This window comes from Rhyacophila brunnea, unplaced genomic scaffold, assembly GCF_057557595.1.
Source record: "Rhyacophila brunnea isolate RB1 unplaced genomic scaffold, BYU_Rbru_1.0 scaffold_23, whole genome shotgun sequence".
Lineage (NCBI taxonomy): Eukaryota > Metazoa > Arthropoda > Insecta > Trichoptera > Rhyacophilidae > Rhyacophila > Rhyacophila brunnea.
In genome coordinates, this window is record NW_028232893.1 from 29,216,328 (window position 1) to 29,242,581 (window position 26,254).

General features: G+C 38.6%; 2 protein-coding genes across 2 annotated transcripts in view; one reads left to right on the plus strand and one right to left on the minus strand.

Annotated features, from left to right (window-relative positions):
• rho-4 (rhomboid-4) lies at positions 1–24,583 on the minus strand. Its single transcript, XM_085950586.1, has 6 exons — positions 24,131–24,583; positions 13,573–13,837; positions 4,747–4,951; positions 4,348–4,561; positions 3,178–3,328; positions 1–433 (listed from the first exon to the last, which is right to left on the minus strand). The coding sequence occupies exons 1-6, from the start codon at positions 24,218–24,220 to the stop codon at positions 267–269; spliced, it is 1,092 nt and encodes a 363-aa protein (XP_085806712.1). The 5' UTR covers positions 24,221–24,583; the 3' UTR covers positions 1–266.
• The window catches only part of LOC147069814 (uncharacterized), a 570,178-nt gene that overhangs the window by 108,978 nt on the left and 434,946 nt on the right, over positions 1–26,254 (plus strand). The gene's annotated exons all lie outside the window — the stretch shown is intronic.

The following is a 26,254-nucleotide window of genomic DNA, read 5'->3' on the forward strand; positions in this document are numbered from 1 at the left end:
CCTACACTTTTACCAAACAGGTTTCAAGTTGTATTTCTTTCACAAAACCCCTAACGGGAGTCGCGGTACCTTGGACGGGAACCACTGTTTTAAGCCGACATAACAACAAAAAATATATGCATGGATATTTAACTAAAGATCAAATAGCCCCGAGTTCGGTGTTTTAATTTCGTAATAGCCAAAAGTGTCCAAAGTAAGAGAGCACTATTAAACGAGAGAAACTGGAATAATTGGACACAGATTGTAAGGAAGGCGTTCCTCGGCGATCACATCATGCCGTGCTTGCTCGCGGGGAAGTGGTCCGTCCAGAAGATGTTGATGAGGACTGCTACGATCATCAGGCCAAAGTAAACTATGATAGCAAACCACCATAATTTCTGCTCCCACGATCTCACCTCCAAGTTCTTGAGCACTCCAATACCCACTAGAAGACCTGGATAATCACGATAAACGGTATTAATTGAGGACACAACGAATCAAAGCTTACTACAAATATTTATTATTCAAGCCGATATCTGAGGTGTTCAAATTGGTTACATGTAAATTATACGTTTTACACTAGGGGCGGCAGGTTATATGAAAGTATGGTGAAGCAGGCAAGTATGGTGAGGCAGACTGGTAATCAATTTGTGGCAAAATTTCCACGTTAACATTATATTATATGGGTACGTTATAATGACCAAAGTAAATCCTCCGTGATGCCCTGCATTTTTTTTATCGCGTCGATATTTCTCGTAAGTTGTCGGCTATTGTTAGCCTGCTTCATTCAGTTGTATGAGAAAGCCGATTCCTTGCCTCTCTTTTTATTTAATACCTCTATGGTATTACATTTCGCCATAGCACAGTTCGCCGTGAGCTTTCTTATCGGAAAGAGATGATCGTATAGCACCGAGATGAAAATTTACACGTTGTTCTGTATTTCTAATTAATACCTCATCCACCCATTATTTTCGAATGCGATTTTACGCCAGATGGCGTACGAAACGTATAATTGCGTTCATGGAGATTTTGTATATAAGCATCTCGCCGAATCCGAGCACAGAATGCCCCTCTACCATAAGTTTAGCGAACCGATTGCTAAATTAGGCAGTCTTAGTTAGTCTCCTTAGTAAATACACATCAGATGCAAATTCATGAAAATCTAATATAATATTATATTTTTAACAACTCAATTCACATGATTGTGCTGGAATCGATGTATGCATAATAATTATATGGTATACTATCATTTACTTTTATTTGTTTACCTTCCATGTTAAGAGATTTTCTATAAATAAATATTGTAATGATTATATGTATTCAATAACGTTTATTCGGCCATAATGTAATATTAAATCGAAAAATAAAAGAAATATGAAAGTATGTAATAGCGAGTTCAACATATAGGGACTACTAGGGCAAAATGCAAAAATTTATCGTTTATTTGACAGTTAAGCGCCAAAAAACATCAAAAAGTGACCATAGAGAAAAATATTTTTCTGTTTTTATATAAGGAATACATAGAGCCCTATGCTCTAGTCTGTCATAATTACAACAAAATTACAACAAAACACTATGCAGAAAGCCTTTCATAGTTATGTCTATGGTCCACCAAATCTGCAATAGCTTTGTTCTGTTTTTCTATTGAAAATATTACCATATATAAAAATTCTCTTTTTCATAATTTAGGTAAATTATTTTGTAATTGTTAGACAATGACAAAAATTTGAAAAATATACAAAATAAATTCAATAACTATAAATACACAATTAATATTTAATAAAAATGATTAAATGTCTCCGCAATTAGTGAATAATATAAGTTATTTTTTGACCATGTTTTTCCCGATACGGTAACACTTGCCGTTCAAATGTCAGATTTTGTCATTTACAATTATTACAAATATATGCCATGATGTGAATAATTATTTACAGTGATTAAAACTAATATTACCATGTTGGTGTGTAGGTAACTAAGTACTTATATATTTCAACTACCTATCTATTGGTTTAATATTACATAAATATCTAAATCTGAATAAGAAAAGTTAATTCATAATTCATTGACACTGACATTTCAATTCGATAATCGGTTTTACTAAATTAAGACATGTACAGAATCAAGAAAATAAAGGAAAATGTGTCGTATTAAATGTCACGGATATTTAATAGTTGTTCAATACCCATATTGAGATCAATTGTTAAATGAATTTGAGTGTATTGGCCGTTTTAAAGCCACGTCAATTTATTTTGACAGCAGCTGTCAGTGGTAAATGGCAATACGGAAGGGGGGCAAGGGGGCGAGTTCATAACAAAAGTAGTCTATGGTTAAGGATTCCTTATCTCTATAATCTATAGTTAACAGATGGATTTTTGCTACTTACAATTTTTACTGTTATTTTATGGTAAGTACGAATTGAGCATCGCGCTCCTAGTCTTGTTTCAAATAGACGTGCATGTACAAACACCGTTATTTGAATGGAGCATTATGGAACACGAAGCAATTTCTGTATACAGTTTCGCACGCAGCTCCATGAACGCTCGACTAGTTAGTAAATGGTTGTAAACGGAAACAGCGTAAGATTAGAGGGTAATAAACGATTCGGTTTGGCCTATTTCGATGGACGGCCTATTAATTACATACCTATTTTCAGTTTACAAGCCAGGCGGCAACCGTGCCAATTTTCATAAGCGATTTTGGCAAAATTCATGAATTCAAGAATGAAAACATAACATAAAAAAAATTCAGTATAACGATTATTTTCAAAATTTATTGCTGCTGGCTTCTTGTAAGCTGAACGAACTGCATATGTACAAATTTCTGGTCACGCATTTTAAAATCATTTAGAGTGGACATTATGTAGCCTACTTTCGAGATTTTCGAGATTCGCCATTTCAATAATAAATAAAAAGAATGCTAGGGATACTGTATCCATGGTGTGTGCATTTATTTAAATAAACCATTCAAGTTTATATCAATTATTAACCATTAATTTAAGTTATTATTCTATTAATACATCAACTAAAAAATATTTTACGAAAAATTGGAATTTAAAAAATGGCAGTGCCATGTTATTTATTGTTTCACTAAATAATTAACCATGCAACGACTCCATCATTAGTTAGTTTAACGTAACGTCGCCATCTTTGCCTTGAAAATTCATTAAAAAATAACCCAAACTCTTCAATCAAAACCAACCTGCAAGGGCTCCCGTCAAATGAGCAACGTATCCGATGTTTCCCTCAATCTCCAGCACGTATCGGTTGTAGATTGCGGTGCCCGTGTCCACTACGGCCAGTACAATGAACACCAGAAGTTGCAATATAGCATACTCCATTTGTGACCAATTCTAAAAACAAAATAATCAAAAATGAACCTTACAAAGGCTGTTACAAAAATAACCAACCATTGGTTTTCTAGCGGAAACAAATGAAGCACAGAAGGTCTATTCCACTGAGGCCATTGAGGAAGTGGAGGGTACCTTCATGCGCATGTATGATTTTTTCCTGCCCGCAGAGAGTGTCAGTCGCCGATAATCAGTCTGTGAGTGAGTTTCGGATTTTCATTTCATGGCCAATTCGGAAGATTCATCATGCTTTCGCCGACGATGTCATTAAGTTAAGGCATGGTATAATCCAGAGGGTTGGAGCGGACCCTTTTCTGAGTTGCTCCGCTCCAGCTCCAGCTCTAGGGTCTGCTCCACTCCGGGTACAATGTTTTATGGGTATTATACGTATACCAATGTTAAAAAATACAAAAAACAAGTAGTTTTGAAATAAAGTTTATTATTTGTCCTTTTCATTATTAATTCTATTAAACAAAATTTCCGGCAACAAATCGTTTTTCATTATCTGCCTCTTCTGTCAAAAAAGTGATATTATTTATCACTCGGCAGTGTTGCCGTATTTCAAATTATTCCAGTGTCAGATATAATATTTTCATTGGATTTTATGACGAAAATTTAATAATAAAAAAACATCCGGAGCAGTGAGCACTACAAATTTTCGGTGCTCCGAGTAAAACCCCATAGCTCTACTGCTTCGTTCTACTGCTCTGAGCTCCACTCTGATAGAATCGGTTCAAAGATGGTTATTTATTTCAGTGAAGAAAACGGAACGTTCCAGAATCCTTGAAATTTCAGGTAACCACTGATTGGCTGAGCGATTGTTTTATATTGTTTGGGCCCTGTATCGGCTGAAGTGCGGCCTTAGGGTGAAGAGGGTTCAGAAGACTCCTTAACTTGAGGCTGTATGGTAACCATCGGTGGCTTTATCCAACCGACGTTATAATTTGTAATATTCACATTGTGTAACATAAATAAATTTGTATTACGGCATTTTAATCTGTTCGGGATGAAATAATACTGACCAGAATAATCGTAGAGACATGGGCGGCCATCAGAGCGTAGACCCCGCCCGATGCGCCGGCCAGAAATACCCTAGGATCCGTGATGGACGTGCCGAGGGAGCCGGCCAAAACGCCCGCCGAGTAGATAATGAGGACTCGCCACCATCTGTGCACCATCTCCAGGGGGGGACCCAGAAGCATCTGGACCAAAAGATTGACGATCAAATGCATCCACCTACAATGGGAAACGACACTTCACACGGGAACTATCCTTCTATGACTAAAAATGTCGGGCCGTTATTCATTAGAATAAAAAAAATATAGTTTAATCTGTATATATTGTTTTAGTTTTTATGATGGCATAGATTTAGACTTTTGTTAATGCCAAATTATATACAAGACGGAGCGAATGCGACTCACCCTACATGCACCAGCATATACGTGAGATACCTCCACGCCTCGTATCTCTTGTACGGATTGTAGATGAGCGCAGTGGCCACCGGACCAGTGGCCTCCACGTGACTCACAGCCGCGTCCACGGCAAACAGGACAATCTCGATGAGAGACATGAGCAGCATGCACACCGGCGGTGGACACAGGGAGTATTGCTCCTCGTAAACGCCATCTGGAACGGAATATAGCGTCGCTGAAGCTCCATCGGGTACTGCAAGCCCGAAGACATTGACAAGGTGCAAAGCCGGGTTTTAGTACGACAACACATAAATACAAATGTATACGATAGACATAAACGAATAAATACAAAAGGAACAAAGCATTAGATAAAATACAAAGAACATAGAAATAAATACGGTGAGTTTAAAGTTTGGTAGAAAATATTCAATGAAAAATGGCGAAAATTAATATTAATTAAAACAAACGACAATAAGTCATGACAGTACATGAAAGACAGAAACAATGCATCAAATGGGATTTAGATTACATAACAAGGTGCATCATTAAATGAAGAAAGAATGATGAACGATTATTCAGAAACGCATCAATGTAGATTCAAATGAAAATAGATAACATAGCAAGGTGCATCATTAAATGAAGAAAGAATGATGAACGATTATTCAGAAACGCATTAATGTAGATTCAAAGGAAAATAGATGTGCGGATTATTGAATATTGACGCAAATGGAGAGGTGTATTTAGAGTTTTGTATAAAACATAGATAAACGGACAAAACAGATATAGAAAATAAAAACATGAACAAAGCACCAAATGTAATAGATAAAAGTATATGATTTATTGAATCCGAAGTAATTCACATAAACATGAATAAAAAACAAGCAAAACAATAAATTAGAAGCGTATGATTAAAGCATGTAGGGTAAGGAAGAAAATAGGACACGTTTATTAGTATTATTAGATGTGGATATTTGATAATTATCAGTAAAGTTGTAGCAATAAATATTATATAGTAGAACCTCGATTATCCGGATTATTAAAAACACAAGTTAGTTTTCTGAAACGTTTATTTTCGCGATTTAAATATTTATTTTCAATATTATCGATATGCCATCGAAAAGAAAACGCGCTTATGAGCAGGTATTAAAAAGGCCAATAGTTAAAATTTTAAGCATGGCAGTCGTAGCACAGTGGCAATGCACAGGGCGCGATACCCAAGAGACGCAGGTTTGATTGCGGCCGGGTTTCTTTTTTCAAAATTTCAAAAAAGATTTTTTCTATTGGCTATATTTTCTCATAAGTGTTTTCAGAATTATGTATGTTCAATAATTAGATTGGTACATTCTTAAAATCTTGTGAATTATTCATTGAATCAAAGAAATTTAGTTAATCTACAATATTGTATGAGATTTCAACGACTTTTAGAACATTTTGTATGATAAAAATAGTTTCCAAACAATTTCGGTTCACAACGTCCTAAATAATAATAGTGCACATTGACTGCAACACAAAATTTTGGGAATTTCTCATCTAGTGATGAGACTTTTTTAAATTGCTTCTAATCGTATATAAGAATTTTTTTAAAGGTCTTCATATCTACCAATCAAATATCTCCCTTTCAGTTAAGCGTCAATGACATTGAGCTACTTTACGAGCTGCTTGTTGGCGATTTTACAATTAAAGTCGCCCAGTATCATCATCGAACCAGCTAACAAGCAGATTGTAAACAATCTACCGAGAAAAGTTGAAAGCCGGTCAACTTTACATGCTACACACCGGCGTGTGGGCCTACTGCGTCTGCGCAGTAGAGCGTAGTAGCGACCTTCCGGTAAAAAACAAACTACGTTCTGTCAAAATAGTTGCTAGCTTGTTGGCTTCTCAGCGAATGGAAAGTTTTGTGTGTCATCATCACAATCGCAGTAGCTGAATCGCCCGCTATTAAATTCGCCAACAAACAGCTCGTAAAGTAGCTCAATGTAATTGACGCATTAGCGGTGTAAAAAAATTTTGATTGTTAATATAAGTGTTCAATTATTATTAATTTAATTAGTTTTAAGCCATTTAGAGACTCATTTATTAATTTACATAAGTATCAGACAATCTCAAAACCCGCGTTTGTCAAAAATGGTCAAATACCGGACACATCGCCTTGTGCACGATAATCAGATTCATCACGAAACGGTACCGCAGATGTCGCGAATCCACTTCTCAACATAACCTGTGGCCTGCCTACAGCACCAAATAACGAACAAAAGACAGGATGTGAATTCAAAGGAAAATAGAAATGTGGATTATTGAATATTGTCACAAACGAAAAGGTGCATTTAATTAGAGTTTTGTAGAAAACAGATAAAGAAAAGAAAAACATGAACAAAGCACCAAATGAAATAGTGTAATGATTGATCGAATCCATGTCATAATTAAATATGTATATAATTCACATAAACAAGCAAAAACAATAATTAGAAGCATATAATTGAAGCATGAAGGGTAAGGAAAAAAATAGGACATATTTATTAGTATTATTAGAGGTGTACATTTGATAATTAGTAAAGTTGTAGCAATAAAATATTATATTATACAGTATACGCAGTAAAATCCAAATGCCGCATTATTACAAGTCAATTTTTGTTGCTCAACTTTATGTTGAATGTTGAAAAAGAAAATGTTCCTACATATTGATTTTAATTGAACCGATATAAAAAGGATTTCAAGTTATACACATTTATATTTTTTATAAAAATCGATGTTTTTTAAAATAGATATAAAAATATTAAAACTATGAATTTGTCAAAAATCTCTTAGGTGATGCTTAGAAAACTTAATAAACTAAATTTTAATAATAAATATAACCATAAAATATATGTAATAATAGGGTGCGGTCCGATTCAACAAATTCACATTTTATTACATTTTTTACAATTGTAAGTTTATCTTTGACTTATTAATTAATGCAGTTGAAATTGTAAATTATCAAAAAAAATCTCAAATTGCAAGCTTCGTATTTTTCCGCTAGGTGCCTCTTCATGTCCGATCTTAATAGGATCATATGGGCCTCCACAGAGTGGAGGTTTGTATTAACAGATTTTTATTTTTACGAGAAATGGATGTCAGCCATTTGCTTGTAGGTCCATACTCTGACTCATACTCAACAGACTCACTTTTAGGTTAATTATAAATAAATTTGCATTAATTACATTTGCAGTTGACATTTCAAAAATGTTATAAAACATCTGTTAGATAAAGCCTTTTTTAAACACAACAAGCGTTAGAGGAAAACTGGATTTTATAATTAATTAATAAGATAAATTTAAATGAAATCAATTTAATATGTAGTAATAATTATAAAGTGATTTATTCCACAGGTTAATTAAAATTATATACCATGATATGACATATTATAATATCTAAACATTGTAAGTAATATCTAGAAACCTGATAATAAAAAAAACACTCTTCTCTATAAATAATATTAAAACAATCAGGTTAGATCACGTGTATGGCGTGAATATGTTGGTTAGTCTAAAAACATCAATTTTCAAGGCAGCTATATGTAAGGTTGGTTTTCTGTGGTAAATCAGCGGGCCTATTCTAACATATCACTTAACATCCAAAAAGAACTAATTGTGATAAATATATCATATTTATCACTTTACGTATTCTGGAAGTTAATTATGTAAAAAGTTAACCGTCTGAACTGTCAAAAGGTGACATCTTTTAACAGCGCCTCTGGTCGCCGTGCTAACGTCAATTTTACACATTGAGTATTGCAATCGCAATCACATGACTAAGAAAATTGTAGGTTATGTTGATACGTCTGGCTTGTCAATATAAAATTCTTGTGTTCGGCTCATTGCTAACTAGATGGCACTCGTTAGACTTTATCTGCTTGTATTCGGACTTATCCGCTTGGGCTCGGCAGTACGAAAATATCCAAATTTGACCAACATGACTAAGTACCAATAGCCGCCGCTAACTGTTTTATCACGTTAAGTGTAAAGAATTCGTAATGTGTTAATCTTCACCTATAATAATAACGGAAACGTGCTAAAGTGAGAACTGTTAAGAATAGACCTACAGGAACATTTTACTAAAATTTAAAAACATGTAATCCGATTTACCACAGAAAGTCAAACGTATAAATAGCTGCTCTTAGAATTGATGTCTTTAGACTTATCAACATATTCACGCCGTTCATGGATATATAGTTCCAGTTTTCCATGGCGCCATGACAAACACAAACAATATAAAAACTCAATTATTGATTGAACACTTGCATTAAACAAAGGTCTAGTTGCCAAAAGGTATACATCATCATACGATCCACCGCCGGATGAAGACTTTCCCTAACTCCAGCCAAAAATGTTGAAAATCTCCTTCTACAGAGGTAGAGCCTAAATGTATGAAATTAGCTACAAGTGACTTCGCGTTACTAGCTCATTTGAATAAAACTTCACACTTCCACTATGACATTTATTTGCCAATTTGCAGGGAGTATAAAAATACAATCCGTCACGATGATAGATAAGCAGCCATTTTTTTTTTTTTTTAGAATTATTAATAACCATGTCCTTGCTTTTTCGTACAAGGTGGTTGTTAGTAATTTTGAACAATCACAAACACCCAGGCTTTGATAAAAACACATAAATGTTTTTGTCATGACCGGGAATCGAACCCAGAACTCTCGGGTGGAAGGCCAGCGCCTTACCCACTGCACCACGAGAGCCGCCCACAGTAGATAAGCAGCCATTAGTAAGACACTTAGGCATTATTATTTAGTTGAAAAAATCTATAAAATCCGTGTAAAACCGTTTATAACTACACAGTAAGTAATCACAACGAATATAGTATGTGAATAAGAAAATCGGAATAGCAACTGAGCGATGTTCATATTTGTGGAGTTTACCAACTTAACCATGCTTCACTCGCTTGCTAAATAATTTCAAATGTAATAATAGAAATAACGTCTAAGGCTCCTATTTATAGTCTCAATTCTTTGCTCCTACCACTCTTCTCCGTCCCTAGTTCTTCACTGCCTATAGTCTATCCAGCAGGTTTTAAGGCGCCCCTGCGATTTCATCACAATGACTACAATTTTCCAGTGATATTCCGGCGCATTGCCATTTCATCAGCTTGACAACCTCTATCACATTACATACTCGTATGTGTCCCCTTATCCATCGGTTTCTTTTGTAATCCCTCCATACATTATTACATTTTTGGGACCATGTTTCACATGGATACGTGACCACTGGTAGCACACATTGTTAACACTTTACGCTTTAGGCACAATGGTAAGTCACTTTTGAAAAAACTATTCAGGCGCCCAAAAGAACTACATGCCAGTTTATTTCTGCAAGCAATTTCGTCATACATATTATCTCCATCATACATAAAAAGTTTAAATACAGTTTTAAACCTTCTTTGCAATACAATGCACTACAGACGTATGAATTCGGCTAATTTCAACGACTTTTAGAACGCTTTGTGTGATAGTAGTTTTCAAACAATTTCAATTGACGCCGCCCTAAATAATATCGTTACATGTAAATTGTACGTATTACATTTCACCGTAGCACAGTTCGCCATGAGCTTTCGTATCGGAAAGAGGTGAAAAAATTACGAGTTGTTCGTGGAGCATTTTCATAGCCGATTATGGCAAAATTTCAAGAATGAAAACATAACCTAACTCAACTTAACCAATAATCCAGTTTATCGGCTATTTTCAAAATTTCTTTGCCGCTGGCTTCCTGTAAACCGACAAGAACCGTGTTTTATTTAGACATGAATTTTATATCAGTACTATACGACCATATATTTCCGATACAACATTTCACGATGAAGTGAGATACGGCGTACTGCATACGTATAAATTTCCGGACACAAAATAATATTAGTGCGCATTGATTGCACACAAAATTTTGAGAATCTCTCATTTTTAATTTCTTAGCTTGCCGATTGAAAAATTTCCTTTCAGAATCCAATGTGAGAATTTTTTAAAAGTTCTTCATATCTACCAATCAAATATTTTCCTTTCAGTTTGCGATGTAAAGATATTTTCTCCCCTTTAATATTAATACAGGTGTTCAATTATTAATTCGATTAGTTTCAAACCATTTAGAGACTCATTTATTAATAATTCACGTTAGTTTCAGACAATCTCAAAACCCGTGTTTGTCAAAAACGGTCAAATACCCGCCACATCGCCATCTGTTTGGTAATCGGATTCATCGCTAAACGGTACCGCGCATGCCGAGAATCCACTTCTCGACATAAGCTGTGGCCTGCCTACTGCTCCAAATAACGAACAAAAAAGCAGTTAAACATTGCTCGAGACTTTCACACCCGTTTGTCATTGTATTCGGATCTTAGGCTATCACCGTGTGATCATAAAGGAGGCCACTGAAATACGTCGGAAGCCTGACAATATTAATATAAATGACGGGCTACTCCATGACTTCCGACTCTTTCGGCAGACTTAAATTTCCAATCACGTATCTACGGTTACAACTCACACACATGGAGCGGCTTTCACATTCATAAATCTAACAGTACACTTTGCGTTGAGGAAAGATGAAGAACACGGAGACAGCGAAAAAACCGAATACAATAAAAACAGTTATTTGAAGTGCCATACAAATAAAAGGCAAAAATTAATAATTGTTTGGTCGAGTTTGTTAGCGTGATGGATTTCCGAGGTAGGGAGCTGAAATTTAACAGGAATGGCCCTCAGCCCCCTTCCTTTTTGACCAAAAAACTGGCTATGCTTGTAATAACATTGAAATGAGGACCAGGACCGCCCCATAGAAAGATGCCCGGCCACTCAGACCGCCGGGGACTTTGAGGGCTCCTTTCCTGTCAATTTTCAGCTTCCTACCTAGGAGGTCCACTATGCCCATATATTTTTGTAAAACTTGACCAGTCTAACATAGTTTGAACTTTATAGAAAAGATTTTGTTTCATTATGATGCCCTATCTTTTCTCATCATGTGAATCAACAATAAATTAATGATCACATGAAAGAGTATTATTTTAAACATATTTGCTCTAAAATTGTAAAAATTGTAACTGAATAAATTGCTATCAGTGGCGAAGGTTGTTAAGTGGGGCTATTAAGATTCAACATAAATAGTGCACACTAAACTTTGTCAGTCAAATGTATTTTTTTTCATTATGCGTCAATGACATTGAGCTACTTTACAATCTGTTTGTTGGCGACTTTAAAAGCGGGCGATTCAGCTACTGCGATTGTGATGATGACACACAAAACTTTCAATTCGCTGAGAAGCCAACGAGGTAGTGACTATTTTGACAGAACGTAGTTCGTTTTTTTACCGGGAGGTCGCTACTACGCTCTACTGCGCAGACACAGTAGGCCCACACGCCGGTGTGTAGCGTGTAAAGTTGACCGGCTTTCAACTTTTCTCGGTAGATTGTTTACAATCTGCTTGTTAGCTGGTTCGATGATGATACTGGGCGACTTTACAGGCAAATTGTAAATTCGCCAACAAGCAGCTCGTAAAGTAGCTCAATGTCATTGACGCTTTAAACTAAGACTGCAATGTGTCCACGGGTTCGAACCGCAAAAAGTACCTACATATATGCGTCTTTTTTCACATGTGCGCATCTGCATTAAATAATGTGGTATTTTTTTAGTAGTACGTACTGTGAATATAATATGATTAGTATATTTTTATTAACCTTCACTTAAGGATGTTAATTCCGTTTGTTCCAGTGTTGTCACCTTGGGTTACCGTACAAGGTTGTATAACAGTAAGTAAAAGGGAAAAATTTTGGAACATAAGTAATAGCGCCTGTACACATGCATGGATTTACTTGGGCCAATAGTGTATATATTAAACTATCGCAATAATAACTGTTTATACATAAAAGTGCTGACTGTTTCGCCAATTTCATTCTTCAAGAGTAAGTGAGACACGATGTTGTAATTTTATAGTACTATTTGACACGTCGTGAAAATCAATTAAACTCAAAATGAGTCCACAAATTGTAGTTCGGATTTTTTAGTCAGGTTCGCCACCATCTTTCTATTGCGCAGGAGGGATATCAAACAAATCCCAACTGTCGCGTGAAAATTAAGAAGCTTCCGAACTCTTTTGATTCATGCATGCAATCTTGCAACTTGCAGGATAACACAGGTTTTCACATGCGTTTTCTCATATGGCCGCGACAATACGTAATGTCAGCAGTAAATCCATGCACGTGTAAACGGGTATAAGTCTAATATCGTTTCGCCGTCATACTTCATACACCATCGTTTTGAACACACCACAGAATGATCAGAATGCGATACCTTCACATCCCCTGCGTAATATCTCCATGTCCGAACCATCCTGCGGGGTTCACTTGACTGCTACATCATGCGATTTGTGGTTGCAGCTAGCCATCGTAATAGGCACAGGAGTAAAAATTAAATAACCGGTACTGAGTCTTCACCACTGGTATTTCCGGTTCTGTGCCAAAGCGAACATCTTCGCGGATATGACCGGGCGTACAATGCCGGCCATACAAAAAACGCGAACTTATTCGCCTGTCTTTGAAGACAGAATGCCAGTCTCAGGCGTTTGTTTGGAATAATTTAAAATTCGGAAGAATACTGGTCCAATAATGAGACATTTAGCATATGATTCGTATGTGTTTATGATAAAAATTCGCAGCCTCTCACTTGCCGCCATAGAAAACCTCCCAGCATATATCAGGTTGATGGTTAGCACTAAATAGTCGCTCGGTAAAGAATATTCGTCGCTGCCATGCATCACCACAAAATAAATCCAAATCCAAATGTCTAATTATCCACAATGAACATTTGTTTACCTGTCACGTCACCCGGCGGCGGCTCCCTCGCCGGTATGATGGTGTGGACGTATCTAAAGAGGAGATGGCCAAAGATTTTCTTGTTTTCCGGTTTCTTGACCATGTCCCTGAACTCGTTAAAGTCCAGATAGCCTGACCGGTCAGCGTCCGAAGCCGCCATGATTCGCGCGACGACCTCATCAGGGATGTCATTCTCGTACTCTCGCGATTCGATCACATTATGCAGCTCATCGATGGACAATTTTCCGTCATGGTCTGTATCATACTGAGAAAAAAAAAAATTTGTATCAGATAATATTGTGCACAGATCAAATAAAGATGCTTAGAACGGTTTCGCATGGAGGATTCTCATATCCAATACAGGCATGGCAAATACCGAGTTTAATTACTAAGCACAAGTATTTTTATGTAAAACTCTGTATTCCTCAGTGGCGAAGGGTGGAGGTAGGCTGTTAAAATCCGACATAAATAGTGGACACTAAACTTTTGTCAGTCGTACGTATTTGTTTTCATTGAACTAAAACTACAATTTGCAGATAGAGTTGGTTAGTTTTTAAAATTCAATTAAAGCTGAGAATAACAAAGTTTAGTGTGCACTATTTATGTCGAATCTTAACAGCCTACCTCCACTCGTCCGTCTGTACTTATTATGTCGGTCCAACCAGCTGTTGGGCTCATCCGGCCGGCCGACTTGGTTGCTACAAAGGCAAATTATCTTGCTTTTAAAAAATTTGCCTTACTGCGGATGTGAAGATCTCTTCACATAAGTTTTGCTCTACGTATGATTAGCTTCGTTTGTTACATATACCACAAATTCTTTTTATTTTTGTAATTTCCGTGTGCTCTTCTCTCCCCGGCAGTTTGCATTAAAGTAAATTCTTTAAACTCAGTCAGAGCTCACTTAGAGCGTAGCAACCTTAGTCTTGGGTATCTGCTCCCAGGACATTCCCAGTCATGCATTAAATAGATGCTTCACATCGCCACTGTAGGGTCCCGTGATACGCTCGATTAAGACCGAGTGTGGTGGGGGGCGGGTTTGGTTTGGAGGGATTACTTAACTTCAATGTACTTATTATGTAAAATCTGTCAATAACTGTCAAATAATCTGATCGCACGCTTGTGATTCCACGTGACACATGTTGAAATATGTGTGCAACAAAAAATATATTATTAAAAATCGATTAACGTTCCAACAATAATACATTCACTCCCGTGCATACAGACGCAACTTAATCCAGCTGCTTGAACTAAAGCGTAGATAATGATGAATACTTTAACAGTGCCGTGATCTTTGGCATATTAACATACAGGAGGTCCTCATTATACATGGGTAACCTGGACTGAAAAAATACCTCTTAAAGTGAACCCGCTTAAAACGGGGACCAAAATTATGAGATCGCCGGGGTTCCAGCGGCTAGCTCATTAGTCCATCGAACCCCGGATTCACAAAAAAAAGAAATTCAAACGGTTGGAGTATAAATAAAACACGGTCTTTCGTGCTCGTAACGTGGTCTTCTTATATTTTACATTTTCTTTAAACGTTTACATATTTTGTTTTAACAATAAGTTTCGCAGGTCCTATCCTATCGGAAAGGGGACGCTTACTAATTACTTTTTTCTTTTTCAAACTTCGCGTACCCACGCCATTCCAGCAAAAAGGACTCTCGTGATTGGCCAAATTTTATCGCGTGATCTTTGATTCGGCGAATCACGAGCCTGACCCTGGCGCAGGCGCGTCGAAATTTGGACGTTGCCGACAAGTGCGGCAAAATTTATTATATTTAAATACTTATATTTAGTCTTAAAATTATCGCTTTCATCCATCATCATTTATACTTTTTAATTTAAATTAAATTTATCTTAATTACACCTCCGCCCAATATGTCATTTTCACACACCGGACGAAGGCCCTTACTTATAAATAAAAAATACTTACGTGGTTGAGCAAGGAATCAGATTAGATGTTTTATGAAGCCGTTTCTAGAGGTCAGGGTTACGTTTCGACTTGAGCTACTAAATGATTATTTTACACCGGGAGAAGCCCGCCTGTAACAGGGGTGTATCAATTCGCCCCATCTGGATTAAAGTCGAAAGGTACGCCCTGATCTCATCGGCCACCCAACCAATTCCTTGTTCATCCGTTAAGTACATGGCATGATAACAGTTTATATAAAAAAAATTCAACTACAATCTAACTATTCTAACAAAAAAAAAAAAAAAACAACTAACTTTACGTATTGTTTCTATATTTATTTTAATTACTATTTTCCTGCTCAAAGCAATGCTCCTGAATAAGTCAGAGTTTGATTTATTTTCCTTTCTTATTATCATTTGTCATAATTTATTATTATTTTATTTTTCTCCTGTAATGTCGTGCGTTTATTTTGTTTTCGTAATGTTTTTGTTATTCTTCTCGTTCTTTTATACTGGTCAGCGGAGGGGTCGTGGAGCTGCAGTCTTCGACTCTTGGGCTGTCCAGTTTTTTTTGTATTCCGAGAGGCTACATTTGTAGACGTTTGGCCCTCGTTCGGAATTATTATTTCGCTAAGCACTTCTATTTTCTTTCTGGCGCTATAGGAGCGTACCTAGCCGGACGTCGTCTGCCTTCGCGACGAGGGCGAGATAGTAGCGTGACTACTGGGCCAGGCTCGTCCCGAGCAGCGGATATCTTTCTATGGAAAGTTTCCCACTCGTCTGCTGGTCTCTGCAGCATCACCTCATGGGTAGATACTGTGCTTGCATTCATTCCTACCGCTGTGGGCAAAGCGTCATTTAGCGGTACAACGGCCAGGCTCGTTGACGGCATGGCTTTCCCACCGGTAGTAGGATGGTTTTTAGCCGCAAGTATTCTCTTCCACTTCCTCTTCTTGGATGGCAACACTTCGAGAGTACCTCCCGTTGTGCCACGACTTCTTTCAGGCGTCACGTCCCTAGCCTCCTCATGAACCTGCGACGAGAAAGGAGAGTGCGCACTCTCCACACCATCAAGCTCTGGTATCATAAGTTGCCCGGTTACGCTGCCTTCAGATTCGCTCACTTCGAGAGGAGACCCCCTTAGTGCTTCCAAATTATCTTCCTCGTCATCTCCTATATCGTCTTCCGCTTCCGTCTCAGCGGGAGGGTAATGTTTACGGATTTGATCTACATGAAATTTATAAGGTCGGCTACGCCGAGCTACGTAATACGTCACTTTGCCAACTTTCCAGATAATTTTATGAGGTCCTGTCCATCTAGGTTCAAGTCCCGCACTTGCTCCTGGTCTTGTTTTGGGATATTCCTTCGTGTATACCGATTCCCCAACTTGGTAAGCCGGTGGTTCAGCCACACGATCCTGTCTTCGACGTTGGAAATACCTTTCTTGATTTGCAAAGACAGCCTCATTCATACCTTCACGGTTCCGCTCAACTCCATTACTCTCTCTCGACCTTAGCGGGTTGGACCAATATCCAGGCCTACACATTTTCGCTCCCCAAAGTACTTCAGCAGGGGTGAATCCCGTGGCTGCATTGCGCCGGCATCGTAAATCACCCAGTACGTCTGTGAGATGGGCATCCCACGTACTTTGGTCCAAGCCTGCTAAACGAATACGCAACCCTTTCTTAATCTCCTGGTTACGGCGTTCAGTCAGATTCTGTCTGGGATTGTAGATGGCAGTTGTCCATTGTAAACAATCCCATTCTTCCAAGGCTGCGAGCCATGCCGGGTGACTAAATTGCGTTCCGTTATCCGTTAAAAGCGCCCGTGGACTTCCATAACGCAGGATGATCTGATCGCGAACTAACTGGATGATATTTGATACAACCGCTGATCGCAACGGAAAGGCTTCAACCCACCGTGAAAACAAGTCGGTGATTACCAGAATGAATCTATTTTTTAAGCGTGTGGTAGTATAAGGTCCCATCAGGTCTAATGCCAGGATCTCCCATGGCCGCTTAGCTTCCATATGAGAAGTTTCCGCTGCCCTAAGCTGCAACGCACCACGCTTCCGGGTGGCACATATGCCACAGGCCCGTACGTAAGCTTCCACTTCGCGTCTACGCCTGCGCCACACGAACTCATCGCGGATAGCGTAGTCCGTTTCCAACGATCCTGGGTGACCATTTTCGTCGTGAAAAACTTTCATCACCTCCTTCCTTAATGAGGCCGGCACTACTATTTGTGGTGTCTGACTTCCACTCAACCGTACCAGCAACCCGTTTTTCACAATCAAGCCGGCGGGTTCTCTACTCGGTCCAGCATTCGAATTTATGCGCCGTATTAATCATTGTATCGTAGTATCCGTTCGTTGTTTATCCATAATCTTTTGTCGTAATGTGACCGTTGTTAGTAACATAGCGGTATGGGGCTCAGGTTTTCGCGTGGGCGCTTCCATCCGCTTGTTTATCTCCTCAGCATCCTTAGCGTTGGTCGCGTGTTCTTGAGGGAACGGCCAGGTGGTTTTCAATACCGGGGCAATGTTCCGTATCAAAACGAAACTCGCTCAAGAGCATCGCCCACCTTGCCAATTTACCCTTCTGATTTTTCGCTGTATTTAGCCACGAGAGTGCCCGGTTATCGGTAATCAGCGTGAACTTTCGATCCTCAAGGTAACCTCGGTATTTTGTAATACCGAAGACTGCCGCCAGGGTTTCAAGTTCATTACTGTGATACCTACTCTCAACTTCATTCACGCGTCTACTTGCATAGGCTATGACATCGCGTCCACCGTCTTGTTTACGTTGAAACAGCACGGCCGCAATTCCATGTCCTGAAGCATCGGTTTGTAAGCAGAAGGGCCTTTCGAAATCCGGTCTGGCCAGCTTTAAAGGTTGTTTCATAGCTTCTTTTATTTGTCTGAAAGCATTTGTAGCTTCATTGGTCCAGTGAAATTTTACAGTGGTTCGAAGTAATTTCGTCAGAGGTATTGCTATTTCTGCAAACCTAGGTATATACTCCCGTAACCAATTGCATAAACCTAAGAAGCTACGCACATCTTTCTTGGTCGTTGGTTGAGCGGCCGCTTCTACCTCTCGCAGATGGTGCAACTGCGGCTCGTTTCCAGTAGCCGTAATGCGGTGTCCAAGGTAGTCGACCTCTCTGAGACCAATTTGACACTTATTTGGTGCCACTCTCAGTTCATGGTATTGTAGTCTTTCAAATACCATTCGTAAATGGTTCACGTGGTCCTCCCACGACCGACTATATACAATAATGTCGTCCAAATAGACTAAGCATATATTGTTTATGAGTCCGACCAGCACCTCTTGGCTCATGAGCCTCTGAAATGCGCCGCAGGCGCCTTGCAAAACGTTGAAGTGATAGCAGCTACCATCAGCCGTAGCGAAAGCCGTCAGTGGTCGAGTATTTTTATCAAGTTTTACTTGCCAGTAACCGCTACGCAAATCTAGGCTGCTAAAAATGGTGGCAGTGCCTAGGTCCTTGAGTGTCTCTAAAATAAGAGGCAGGGTAGTAGCCTCCTCTTTAGTGAGGGCGTTAAGTTTTCGGTAATCCACACAAAACCGGGTGGTACCATCGCGTTTGGGTACTAAGTGTACAGGAGAGCAGTACGGAGAGTTGCTAGGCTCTATTACACCGTCCGCAAGCATCTGCTGCACGCTTTCTTGAATTTGTCTTCGCTTATTTTCGGATTGTCTAAAAGGTCCCAACCTGAAGGGTGTAGTATCCTTTAAATGAATCCGAAATTCCGTGGTTCTACTCGGTGGTCCGTGTTCGGCAAACCGGTCGCTAAAGTCCGTCATAACTTTAGTTAAAGCAACGCGCGCCCTTTCAGGGATGTCAGGTGACAGTTCTGCCAAGGTAATTTGTTCGCTAGGCAATGGCGGTCTCGTCGTTTGACAGTGAACAGTTTGTCGTATGTGGTTTCCAAAGTGTACACAGCGACGCTTCATGTCAATGACCGCTTCTTGTTTGTCCAGCCAATCCATGCCGATGAGAAGATCTACCTGCAAATTGTTCAAGGCGAGAGCATCGAATTCCACGGGGCTGTCACGTAAATATCCGCTGAGTAAAACGTCCCCGCTTGTGCTCAAAGCTTCGCCACTCGCGGTAACGAGCATTTGAGGAGCGCCCTTAACTTTGTAAGGCGGGCATACCAATGCCTTCCGTACGAGAGTTCTCGTGTCTCCAGTATCGACGACGGCCTCGTAACGTCCGGTTACTCCGTGGATGCTCAAAGGCAGTTTGAGAAGGGGCGCACCTCCGTTATATGAGCTGACCCCATACCCAGACACACATACCCCAGCAGAGGCTACGTCGTCTTGTACCCCGTATTTTAAATTATTTACACTATTAAAACTATTTCTACGCAGTGTATTTAAATATATTTTATCACTATTGTCATTATCCACACTCTTATTACTATTATCAGTATGTGATTGAACACTATTACCGTTCACTTTTTTATTTCACACTTTTATCCAGTAAACATTTATTTAAAACATCTAATTTATCAGCTACAACATTATTATTATTCACTAAGGCGTCACTAAAACTATTGGCAATAGCGATCTTCTTTGGTAGTACGTTTTCGCACGCCATAATGTAAGTTGACCCGGTACTGCCAATTTCATTATTATTAAATTTCTTATCAAGACTTTCCTTATAACTAACATTTTTATTATTACTTATTTTACGTTTCTTATTATTTATCTTATTTATTACAGCTAGAATATTTATTCCCCCTCGATTGGATGAAGACATTCGTTTATTTAGTTTCTCGCGAGCATCGTCTGACGTTTGCGGCGACGCGAGTTTGCTAGCTGATCCTGACCTAGGCAATCTGCGGTAGGTCATGGTTTCGCTGAACGTTTTCGTGCTCACTACTTTATTTTTAGAACTCCCGTGCGAGTTTTGTATCGATTTATTCCCGATAATATTATTCGTTGCGTTTGAAACGTTTATACACCTAATATCGTCTTGAGCCGACGTAGTTTTTGCAAATACATCTTTATATGTATCAGATTCGATTCGCATACAATTAAAAGGGCCAGTGGCGGCATATTTAAGATTAAATTTATTATCAATATTTTCAGTGTTTTTCAAAGTCAAATTATTTATTCGTAATTTACCGATGTTGTTTTTGTCAACATTTACAGATTCGAATGTTGAGTTTACGGTTAATGTTGGCGCGTCACGCATTCTTTGTTCATCCCTCATCTTTCTTACCTTTTTAATCCTAGTACAGTTTGTATCTTCGACGAGCAACACCAGCTGATTTTCATTCTCTCTTTGCGGAATATCGTTAAGGCCAGGATTCAAATTAATTGCTCCGCTATCGTACGGCGTACTATTAAATCCTATGCCATCAACTTTATTTTTAGAGCGAAATACTCTCGTTTTATGGTTAACCGGAAAGTTTACTTCGGAAAATTGTCCTGAATGAAAATCGGTGTTGCTTGACGACACATTTTTACAATTATTATCTAACTTAACACTAGCAACAATAGGCTTTATAAGAAAGTCACTATCTATAAACTTATCACTAGATTTAACGGGCACTTTAAGAGGGTCCCGATTAAAGCACTTGTCACTATTTTCTTCATTTTTTCGTATGCCATTGTAGGTGGCATCCGCAGGATCACGAGGTCTCCTCGAGAGCCCAAGTCAACTTCTCGGTTCTGCGGCGCCCCATCAATGTCCCTGCTCCGTTTCCAGTGGACTCCATTCTTGGTTGCGTCTCCATGCAGGGTAGTTCGGGCATGTATGGTTCTGGTGGTAACCGAACTCGCAGTACTGACACTTGCGAACGCCGTTTGCGTCATAAAGTGGCGTACGGTTTCCGCCATGGAAGGCACCTCTGCGTTGTTGGCCTCCTCGAGCCAGAAAGGCTCCGTTTGGGGTTCTGGCCTGATTATTATTTGTCGATTCCCGCGGTTGCGGAGGCGGTTCAGGGCGTGTCTCAGCCTTAAATATTTGTTGACGTGGTTTCGGGCGTGCGCTCGACTGATCTAAATTTTGATTACAGTCGCATAGGCAGCCGCATTCTTTTCGTCCCGATCGTTGCGTGGCTATCGCTACGGGAGGTCTAATCGTAGTTGGTATAAGGCGTTGAGCCACCACCAGTAGTTCGTCCAGGTTGGACCAGCCTGCTTCGCCCACTCGCAGTTGATCCCTTTCACTTAGCAGGTCGAAAAATAACTCGCCAAGTTCTTTCCCGGGGATATATGGTAGCAATATGGTCGCCAGATCCTTCTTATTCAACAGAAACCCGAAGACATCTTCATCCGGTCGTTGTACCAAGTTTTGCAGTTCCGTCCGTTGTTGGCGACGTTTGAGGGACGATTCGAATTGCTGGCGCAGAAGGTGAATAAATGACTGCCAGCAGGTATTCGAAGATATCGTCTTCCCCCATATTTTTGCCTCATCTCTTAATCTATTTAGTGCGAGTCCTGTCCAACTTTCGGGCGGGCTCTTAGCTGCGGCGAAGTACGCCTCACACCCTTTGATAAAATCTGACACCTGATATAGTGGGTGTCCCGTGTAGAAGACTTCAAGCTCCGGGTTCAAGCCCCAAGGTTGATACAATTGTGGTATGACCGGCACTGCTTCTGACGTAGGCTTCAGGGCTGTTGATGACGCTACAGTCGGCAAATTCACGTCCTCGTGCGGCCTCATTTCGAACACCAGAGGAGGGCTCTCCCGGTTTGATGTTGGAGACAGCACTTCTTCTTCGATGAGGGTCACGTCGGAATCCGCTTTTTCGTTAGCCATTTCTTGGTTGTTCCGGCTCCTGGATCTCGTTAACATTTAATACACAGTATGTGATCTCAAACTTTTATTTAGCGTTCGCGGGTTCGGAAGAATTAATGCGATTCTTCACGCCTCATGTTGCTTGGGCGCCATTGAGATCCCCGGGGTTCCAGCGGCTAGCTCATTAGTCCATCGAACCCCGGATTCTCAAAAAAAAGAAATTCAAACGGTTGGAGTATAAATAAAACACGGTCTTTCGTGCTCGTAACGTGGTCTTCTTATATTTTACATTTTCTTTAAACGTTTACATATTTTGTTTTAACAATAAGTTTCGCAGGTCCTATCCTATCGGAAAGGGGACGCTTACTAATTACTTTTTTCTTTTTCAAACTTCGCGTACCCACGCCATTCCAGCAAAAAGGACTCTCGTGATTGGCCAAATTTTATCGCGTGATCTTTGATTCGGCGAATCACGAGCCTGACCCTGGCGCAGGCGCGTCGAAATTTGGACGTTGCCGACAAGCGCGGCAAAATTTATTATATTTAAATACTTATATTTAGTCTTAAAATTATCGCTTTCATCCATCATCATTTATACTTTTTAAATTAAATTAAATTTATCTTAATTACACCTCCGCCCAATATGTCATTTTCACACACCGGACGAAGGCCCTTACTTATAAATAAAAAATACTTACGTGGTTGAGCAAGGAATCAGATTAGATGTTTTATGAAGCCGTTTCTAGAGGTCAGGGTTACGTTTCGACTTGAGCTACTAAATGATTATTTTACACCGGGAGAAGCCCGCCTGTAACAGGGGTGTATCAATTACTTAGTAAAAGAGTTTAATTGGGACACGTTTAGAAAAGAATTTTTTTTTGCATTTCCCTGCAAATTCGTAACTGCAGGGACTTGGATTACGAATACTCAGATATTGAGGGCTTCCTGTTTATGGACTTATCGTTTTTTGGGAAGGTAATTTATAGTATTCCATATCGTTTTTGTGATCAAGTCTTTTGAGACCAAAAACCAAACCAAAACCTAACAACCTACCTAAGTAACCCAAAAAAAGTAGGTTGTATTTTGTTTTGTGTTGTTTTTCAGTAGGTTGTTAGGTTTTTGGTCTCAAAACACCTTAACCACAATGACGATAATATTATGGAGTACAGTACACTCTCAGTAATCCACCGCTAGTTTATCGGACAACTACTATAATCCGCCGTTATTTTTACTAGTTGAAAGCACAAAATCAAGCTCTATAATTCGCCGGTATTCGATTGCCAAATTCAGTAGTCCGCCGCGTACAAATATACAACGCAGATGAGACGGAGTTTATTTTGGAAACTTCTCCTTAGTAAAGCGTACATTCATCGCGAAGAAAGTAATGTACGAGGGAGGAAAGTGCCCAAGGACCTTATGCCGTGCTCCAATACAACCGGGACACACAAAATGAAGCTTTTGGTCAAAGGGAAAGCCAGGAATCCTAAGCCATTCAAGAATATCTGCCTCACTGAACAACTGGTTGTGTCAACTGATTTATTATATTTAGTTAATAAACTTAGTTTATAAATATGTATAATTTAGTAAATGCTTGATTTTGATTATAAATAAAACCGTAATTTGGTAGTACAAATTTCTCAAAAAAACTATTTTTATGAAATACCTACCTGTTTTAATTTTTTTTTTTTTTTTATGTATGCACTATAATCCGCCGCTTTCACTAATTGGACGCTTGTCTGGTTTTTGGGGTGGAGGATTACTGAGAGAGAACTGTACAATAAAATTACCTTTTGAAATATACACCTAGTAAAACATCTTAGTAATGGGGATTCAAGGCTCTTTGGAATATCATACTTTGTATACAACTTACTCTATCAAAGACATGCTTCAAGCGAGAATCTTGCCGACTCAAATTTGTCAACGGGATAACCACTGACCGCTCGTCTATCTGTTGTTGCATTTTAAGTTATCTCTCACAAACACACAACCCATAAACCGAACAATAAACACTTCTGTAATTATAATTCTGCATTCACGATAATGATTCTATATTGGAAAATACCCCAGAAAACAATTAAAATCAACGATTTCCGTAGCGGTTTCCTGGTGATTACTCACGCACTGACTGAATCACGTTTATAATGATAAGATAACAGAACCAATACCATTATAATCTAATATAAGCTTATCACACGTCTATTCCACGATTATAACTCGCCAAAAAGCCGGTGCCAAGCTAAATTGATGCTAATCGCTCGATTTAATTATCACATTCCGTAGAATAGACTCACTGACAGTTCATTTTGACAATCCACGCCTACTTATTTTTATCAGCTATTATTGTTTCGTCATAAATTGTTGACGTAAAACTTATAAACAATAACTATTCGATTTGACAGGTTGCTTAGCAAAACAATTTATAGTTATACGAGCGTGATATTATGAGTAATATTATGTTTATTTACGGTATAATTACAATTTTATTCGATCAAATTTGAACGATTCAGCGGGTTATCGAAATCGAAACTCTAATTAAAATAACTTTTACGAAAAGAAATTAAATTTTATTTGACATGAAGTTTTTACATCAGTGTTGCCAACTAGCACATATTATAACACTACAGGCCAGTGTTGCCATATTTTAAAAGTGGAATTATAGTACAGTGCCTCCAAAATTATAGTATTTCGGCAAAAAATATAGTACGCGTTGAGCGACCAATAATTTTCTGCATTTTCAAAAAATTAAACGTGGGGTAATTAACGTCTCGTTTTTTTTAGACAAAATTTCCTCCGGAGGGTTATTAAGGTCTTGTTTTTTTAGACAAAATTCAAATTTTAAGTCAGTGGTTTCCAAACTTTACGTTACTACGACTCCCTTATAAAACAATCTATTCTTGGCCCACCTTTTATTTCATTAAATACATTTTTACACAAAGCGCTTTTTTCTACTAAGCGGGCTCGATATAATTTGGATTTCATTGCATCTAATGCAGAAAATTCCGTTTCGCATAAATATTATGATGTTACGAAATGGTAGCAGTTCTTACTTGCATAGCTATTATTCTTCAGTTCGATTCAACGAAAATTTAACATAGGTTTCTGTTTCCATACAGACATTTTTATTAGTAAGGAAATACACTATAAATAATTATAAAATAAAAATCTACATGTGAATTATCATCAATCGCACACACCACATAATCACATCAAATTGTATCATACAAACACATAGGAATATTATAAAATGTTAATACCCTGTAACCGAAACAGCGCCGCAGGCGTCTTTTTTTAGTAATAGAACGAACTTGTGGTGTGTGTTTATCTCACTTAACGCAAACCGCAACACCGAGCCCCCAGGCTGGAGACCTGTCAGCCCCTCTCTTGTGGGGGACCATGCACAATTTAGTACCTATAGAAATGAGGTATAATAAATTTAGTCTCCATATCGTCATACAGGTTTGCAAACAACCTAACTTTTTAGGACTGTTTTTTATGTAGTTTATACCTTACTAGCTGCCATTTTATTATGCACTTGCAAACTGCAAACCTGTGGCTACATTATTATGTTAAACTTTTCACGCCTCCCTTTGGAACAGTCCGCGCCTCCCAGTTTGGAAATCACTGTTAAGTAATTAACGTCACCTTTTTTAGACATGGGGATTATTTTTTTGCTTCTCACTGATTATTTTGGCGTTGTTTTTCTTCTATTGGCAACTTTTTTTCCGATTTCTCAAAATTATAGTATTTTGGGCGTACTATACCTGTTTTATATCGTACATAGTACGCAGACGAAAATTATAGTACAAATACTATAATTATAGTACGGTTGGCAACACTGCAACAGGCTAACAAAAATAAGAGAATAAAGTCATCCTTTTTGGCTTGAGCTATAAACAGACCAAACTTATCTCGAGAATGGCCAAAAATGGAACTACGAGCTACCATAGAACGCCATATTGAAAAACGTCATCCAAATGTCAGATTTTTCTAGTTA

Excerpts from the sequence above, each read along its gene's own strand:
- rho-4 (XM_085950586.1), bottom strand. The coding sequence starts at position 24,220 with ATGCAACAACAGATAGACGAGCGGTCAGTGGTTATCCCGTTGACAAAT. Across the intron at positions 4,952-13,572 it reads GCCGCCGGGTGACGTGACAG|ATGGCGTTTACGAGGAGCAA; the intron begins GTAAACAAATGT and ends ATTCCGTTCCAG. Across the intron at positions 3,329-4,347 it reads ATGTCTCTACGATTATTCTG|AATTGGTCACAAATGGAGTA; the intron begins GTCAGTATTATT and ends TTTTGTTTTTAG.